Source organism: Babylonia areolata, chromosome 2 (assembly GCF_041734735.1).
Source record: "Babylonia areolata isolate BAREFJ2019XMU chromosome 2, ASM4173473v1, whole genome shotgun sequence".
Lineage (NCBI taxonomy): Eukaryota > Metazoa > Mollusca > Gastropoda > Neogastropoda > Buccinidae > Babylonia > Babylonia areolata.
The window spans coordinates 31,740,514-31,748,013 of NC_134877.1; the positions used below are offsets into that span (position 1 = coordinate 31,740,514).

Here is a 7,500-nt window from a genome sequence, read left to right on the forward strand (position 1 = left end):
GGCAACTACTTATAATATATAAAAATTCTTTCTTTCTTTTTTTAAATATTTATTTATTTATTTTCCTCAAGGCCTGACTAAGCGCGTAGGGTTACGTTGCTGGTCAGGCATCTGCTTGGCAGATGTGTTGTAGCGTATATGGATTTGACCGAACGCAGTGACGCCTCCTTGAGCTACTGATACTGATATTGATATATACAGCAGATACGGTGTAGTGTATATGGATCGCTCTGCACCCTCAGACACTTCCTTGAAACTGAAACTGAAACCAGTTTGTCTGTCGTTTCATTTTGTTTCATGTAAATGTCATGTTGACTGACGTGTTTATCTGGCTGAAATAAAAAGTCGGCGAAGTTGTTTGTGCATTGTTTGTTTTTACCTTGTAACAGCCATGCAAACGAGACAAAATCTCTATGGCCAGACAGGCGTGTTGTGTCACCGAAGGAATATGTGGAAGACTGGCACCACCAACACCAAAGCCACGATCCGACTGTACAGGAGCAATGTTCTCAGCACACTCTTGCATGGACCAGAGTCTTGGAAAAAGTCACCAAGAGCATCAGCAATAAACGTCAAGGATCCCATAACCTATGCCTTCGCAGAACTATCCACACAAAAAAGGGGGAAGAGGGGCTAACAGCATCTCAGAAACAGAATTCCCAGAAACAAACTCCATACTGGACATCACCACTGGAATCAAGCGAAGAAGACGGCGCTGGATATGAATACGTCCTTAGAATGCCACCAGATGCAGTTCCATGAGTAACACTCCTCTGGATACCATGTTGAAAAAAATAATAAAATAATTAATAAATAGAAAAAAAAAAGCGCAAGGAAGACATGGCGCAGAGCGGTTGAACAAGACTGACGAAGAACGGCTATACCTGGGAGAAGCCAGCAAAGACAGCACGACATGGGCAGCAGCGGAGAGCTCTGGCCTTGTTTATGTGCCGCGGAGCACGATGAGGATCAAGTAACAACAACAACAACAATGATAACAATGTTTTCTTTCCTTTTTTCTTCTTTTTTTTCTTTCTTTCTTTCAATTCATTATACTTTGTATAATGAATGATACATTTTGTCTTGTTATTTGAATTAAAACGCTAAACGCAAAACACACTTAAACATCACAAACACACCATAGATACAACTTACGAAACAACAGCATCAAAACACACGAAATCCAAGCTGAGATCCCCCCCCCACCCCCTCCAACCTTTCCTCCCTCACCCCTCCCAGGAGAGACAAACAGTGAGCGACTCGGGCCAAGCAATGATTGGTCTGCCGTCTGACGAGCAGGTCATTTTGAGAGCAATGTCTCTCTCTCTCTCTCTCTCTCTCTATCTCTATCTATCTATCTGTCTGTCTATCTATCTCCCCATGGACACGTTTGGGAAGCTGGGAACAACCAGAACATCTTTCTTGGTTTCTGGCCGATGTCTGACTTCAACGCACGTGAGAAACATTTGGTCGTCCTGTTTTCTTCTTCGTTTTTGTTGTTTTTTTAGGGGGGGAGGGCGTGGGAGGTGGGAGGGGCTTAGCGGAAGGGTGGATTTTTGTTCTTAAACTTACCACACACGTCTGTGTACACGCTCACAAACACAAACACGAACATACCCACGCGCACCATACAGAGGCATAAACACGTATACACATCACACCACGCCACACACCGGGAACGTTGTGGCCCTTCTGTCTATGTTTCTCTGTTACAACGTGTCTCTGCCTCTGTCTCTCTTTCTTTCTTTCTCACGTACATACACGCAAACGCACATGAGTACACGCACATTCACCACCATCACCAATACACACACAAACGCGCTCACACACACACACACACACACACACACACACACACACACACACACACACATTCAGTGCGCTCGCGTGCGCGCGCACACACACGCAAAAACTCATTCTTTCTTTCCCCCTTTCACACCCATCCCCACTCACCTTCCGTACACCACCAACCACTCCACACTCTCACTTCCTACACTTTCACACGCTGGCTTCTGATCGCACATTGAAATAAGGAAAACACGTACAGAAAGTTGGAGACAATTGGTGGGAGGCGCCGAGAGTCACTCGCCATTTCAATCCACAGCCCAGTGTAGAAACCTGTCTTCTTGTTACATCACAGAATGGCTCATCCAACGGAGCTATTCCTGGGAATAGATTCGTGCTTGTCACAGACCTACTAACTCCCCCGTCAGTATTCAGTTTCGGTTTCTGAAGGAGGCGTCACTGCGTTCGGACAAATCCATATATGCTACACCACATGTGCCAGGCTAATGCCTGACAACAGCGGCATAACCCAACGCGTAAGTCAGGCCTTAGTGCATGCATGTGTAGACTATCTGTGAACCTACCAGAGTATATTTCTTCTTACAGAATTTTACCAGAAGACAACACTTTTGTTGCAATGGGTTCTTTCTCAGTGCTCCTGGAAGTAGTTTTGGGCATTTGTCAGAAATACTTCAGGGAGTAATTCTGTCACAGATTGGGAATAGGTCTGTCTTCACCCCAAAATAACTGCCACGCATGTAGAATCTCCCATGTAATACCTAAGTAGATTAAGAAGCAGTTTTTACTACAACTCTGCACGTTTTATGAGGGGGTGTAAAATTGTATCACGATAGGAGTTGTTTTTATTTCACACACACACACACACACATACACACACACACACACACACACATATATATATATATATATATCACACATATGTATATGTGTATATATATATGTGTGTGTGTATGTGTGTTTGTATGTGTGTACATATATTATACACACATATATTACATACATATATATGTGTATATATATATATATATATATATATATATAATTTAAAATGAATAAACAACGAGGCCAGCAGAACAAACGATTAACAAATAGTAAAGACTAGTGACCCTCTCTCCATTCACAAGGTATACAACTTCAAGTCAATGCTGCTTATGATTCAGCCAGCACATGGGAAAATAAAAGGAACATTGGAACAAACCCAGACGCTTCCACAGAAAGGAAGTGTCCTTACACCGATTATACAGATCACGAAAGCACTACCGGGTGAAGCCTGCTTCTGTGAAGGGAGACTTTGAGTGACATCACACCACTTCACATGAAGCATTCACCTCCTTCACCCATGAACGTTCACACGCAAGTTACCTATTGAACTCATTGTGCTCATTTTCCGATCAAAGGTGTAACCACCACCACCACCACCACCCCTCCCACCGGTTCCCCCACCCTTTGGGGCCTTCCTCTCCTCCTTCCAGTCTTTCTCCCTGTGTCTTTCTCTCTCCCCCTTTGTCTCTCGTATTTTTGTGTTGGAAGTTGTTTTTCTATCTTCCTTTGAACAAAGGTTTTCCCCCCCACCAGCATAATCATCACTTACAATGGAGATTGCTCCGGGCTGGGGATTTTTCCCCCTTCTTTCAAGAAAAGCAACAGGCCGTCTGCCACAATGAAATTTTTTAAAATGTGCCTACGTGTCATGAGAGTGTTTCTGTCGGGTTTTTTGTTGATGGTGGTGGTGTTTTTTTTCTTACTTGACATGCGGTGTGAATACAACGCAGTAGTCATTGCCCTCAGTTATACTTTACCTTTACTTGGCCTGTCCTATTCAAACGCAATCTAGAATTGACTGTCTGTCTCTGCCTGTCTCTCTCTGTATGTTTGTCTTTCTGTCTGTCTGTCTGTCTCTCTCTCTCTCTCTCTCTTCGTATTTGGTCTCTCTCTCTCTCTCTTGCTCGCTCGTTCGCGCGCGCGCTGTCTGTCTGTCTCTCTCCCTCTCTCTTCGTAATTGGTTTCTCTCTCTCTGTCTCTCTCTCTGTCTCTCTCTCTCTTGCTAGCTCGCTCGCGCGCGCGCGCGCACTCTTTCTGACCTGTATTTCCTCTGTCTTCCTCTGTGTGTGGGGGGGGGGGGGAGGGGGCGGGTGTGTGTGTGGGTATGTGTGTGAGTGTGTGTGTGTGTGTGTGTGTGTGTGTGTGTGTGTGTGTGTGCCAAAAACATCGCGTCCGTCTTTCCTTCTTTATCTATCTATCTATCTATCTAGTCACTGATTTTTATTCATTTTGGTATTATCCGTGTCAGATGAGATGGAGCACATTTTCACACATAAATCCAATCACACCGACATGAAGACGTGCTAAGATTTGTTTCTCTTGGTGCTGTTGCTGCCGTTATCGTTGTTGTTCTTCTCATATTATTGTTATTATCCTTCTGTTTGCTGTTGCTGTTGTTGTTTCTTCTTCCTGATAGACGTTTCTCTCCGCCATTTCAGATAAGAGCAGATCATTTGGGGAAACTGGAGGGGAAATGTATCGTAATATCCTCTCCAGTTTCAAAATGTTTTCGGGTTAATCACTTTTTTCCCGAAATGTTTTCGGGTTAATTACTCGTATTGGGAAAAAAAATTAAGGCAGGTTTTTCTCTACCCCCCACCCCCACCTCTCCCTAGCCCACCCTATTCCCCCTGACACCCCGCACCACCATCTCCCCTCTTCCATCTCTCTCTCTCTCTCTCTCTCTCTCTCTCTCTCTCTCTCTCTCTCTCTCTCTTTCAATGATATTGAACCAAAACAAATTCGACGATGAATTTCCAGAACTGGGGTGGCAGAAAGTAGGGGAAAGCGAGGGTGTTTTGACGTTCATGTTGCGTAATTTGGCTGTGACATAGTGGTCAGTTTGTCGCTGCCGTTGACACCCACTGACCTCATTGACACCCGATTGACTTCATTGACACCTGTTGACGTCATTGACACCCTCTGACGTCACTGACACCCATCGACCCCACTGGGTCCTCATTCAAGGTGCTGTTTAAATGATTGATTCGCATTGGTTAATGAGCACTAAACTGATCTCGGTTTCTGAGATTTTTGTAATGATTTAAATGCATGGAAATTTATTGATTATGCAAATAAATAATGAACGAATGAATGAATGAATGAATCCGCCTTCCGTTCCTCCTCTTCTTCCTCCTTATCCTCATCTTCATCCTTTACATGTGTGTTGTGTATGTATGCTTGCGCACGATGTGGCAGGGTGGTACTGTGCCTTTTCTTTCCAGTCGTTCGTCTCCAAGGTTTTGACGGTGCACAGGAAACAAAGTACAAATAATCCATATAATAATTATTTAAGCATGTGACATCGACACACATCATATCAACACATAGCGAAGTACATAAAAAAAAATATATATATATATATAAAGGGGAGAGATCAGTGTATTGAGCACCGAGCTCGCAGTCCAAGTGTTGTGAGTTTGAATCCAAGACGTCCAATATGAACAAACTGGCATTTTTGCTGCCCGTCCTGTTTGATGTGATGTCGTTCCGGTGGCAGTGTAGAGTGTTACACACACACACACACACACACACACACACACACACACACACACACACACACACACACACACACACACACACACGCACACACACACACACACAAACACAGAGAGACACACACACACACACACACACACACACACACACACACACACACACACATGTATATATATATATATATATATATATATATACATATATACACGCACACACACACGCACACACACTCGCGCGCGCACACACACACACACACACACACTCACACACGCGCACGCTCACACACACACACACACACTCACTCACTCACTACCTCACTCACTCTTTTATTTCTCGTGTCAGTGTCGACGTTCAACTAACTGACAAGCAGTGTGAGATCTGTTGAACTCAACGCACTGTCGAGAGTTATGATTAAAGCCTTTGAGAGTGTAGCTATTTACAGTCAGAATGTTTGCACTGTTGCTGCAATGGCTTACACTTATAGGAATTTGCAATACTCTTTTTTTTCTTTCTTTTTTTTTTTCACCGGACTCTGTATGACAAGGGAAAACTTACCTTACCCTACCCACTTCCCACAAATACACACACACACACGCACACACACACACACACACACACACACATATATATATATATATATATATATATATATATATATATATATATCAGACTCTAGAGAGGTGTGTGTGTGTGTGTGTGTGATACACATGTTGTCACCATTATTAGTACCATAACTACTTTTCTCATCATCATTATTACCACCACCATTGCCGCCTCTGGTATCACAAAGACCAAACCATCGCAACACCATTTTGTGGACGGGTGCTGTTTAGTGTGTCATGTGTGTGTGCTGTTTGTTGGCAGACTCTAAAGGAACAAACCGGCACTGTCTGTGTAATGTGTGGTGTGTGTGTTGCTGTTTGGTGGCAGACTGTAGAGGCGCTTGTGTTGTTGCTGTTGTTTGTAGCAGACTATAGATGAACAAACCCACTGGTCTAAAACGAGATGGATAGCGCATGCCTTCTTTGCGCCATTTTGCTTCTCGTGTCAGTACAGCGCGAAGCGGTAACTTTATATACGTAGCCGAGCGCTCAGCTGGCTTCACGGCAAGCTTTCACTTGCTAGCGGCGTTAGTTAATTAAGCTGACATTCCTTAGAGTGTGTGCCTCCACAGCAAGTTTGCGCTACGTGTCACTGCACTGTTTTCCTGTAATAACTTTGTTAAGTAAACCATTGGCAGATTTCAATCAACACACAACATTTCGCATGTCGTTGGGGCAAGCATAACATTATTTCATCGAAAATACACGGCTACAGTCCAGAAACTACCACCAGTTAGCAGACGACATATCAACGGACTGACGGCCGGACCGGATACGCGTAACAATATGTGGTCCAGGTTTCAGTTTTCCTGGCCAATGAGCTATCCATGTATTTTAAGAACAGTGGAACAAACCGCCTTTGTGTAGAGTGTGATGTCTGTTGTTGCTGTATGTCGGCAGACCCTGGAGGAGCTGGGTCTGTGGCCCAAGATCCGCAGACTGGCGGGGTCCAGTGCCGGCGCCATGACGGCCTCCCTGCTGGCTGTGGGCTACGACTCCTACCAGATAGAGGAGTTCCTCTCGCAGGACCTCTCCCAGGTCTTCCTCGGTACGTGTGTGTGTGTGCGTGTGTGTGTGCGTGTGTGTTTGTGTGTGTGCGTGCGTGCGTGTGTGTGTGTGTGTGTTTTCGTGTGTGTGTAACTGCTACCAGATAGAGGAGTTCATCTCGCAGGACTTCTCACAGGTCTTCCTCGGTACGTGTGTGTGTGTGTGTGTGTGCGTGTGTGTGTGTGTGTGTGTGTGTGTGTGTGCGTGATTGTGTGTGTGTGTATGCATGTGTGTATGTGTGTGTGTCTCTTTGTGTGTGTGTGCGTGTGTGTGTGTGCGCGTGTGTATTAGTAGTAGCAGTAGTGTGTCTGCGTGTGTCTGTGTGTAGTAGTAGTAGTAGTTGTTGTTGTCGTTGTTGTTGTTGTCTTTAATCTTATGTCTGTCCACTTTCAAGTCAAAATGATCTTTATTGAGGGTAAAAGAATAAGCTTGTACAGCTTTTGTTTTCATCCTGCCCTCAGAAAAAAAAGAAAAGACAAGAAAATAGAAGAAAAAACGGACGGGG

At 44.4% G+C, this 7,500-nt stretch overlaps 1 protein-coding gene across 1 annotated transcript in view; it reads left to right on the forward strand.

Annotated features, from left to right (window-relative positions):
* LOC143300350 (uncharacterized) overlaps nt 1-7,500 on the forward strand; it is a 77,262-nt gene that overhangs the window by 27,146 nt on the left and 42,616 nt on the right. Inside the window, exon 2 of the mRNA XM_076613959.1 lies at nt 6,849-6,996. Within this exon, the coding sequence (XP_076470074.1) occupies nt 6,849-6,996 (148 nt within the window). The remainder of the gene's footprint in view (nt 1-6,848; nt 6,997-7,500) is intronic.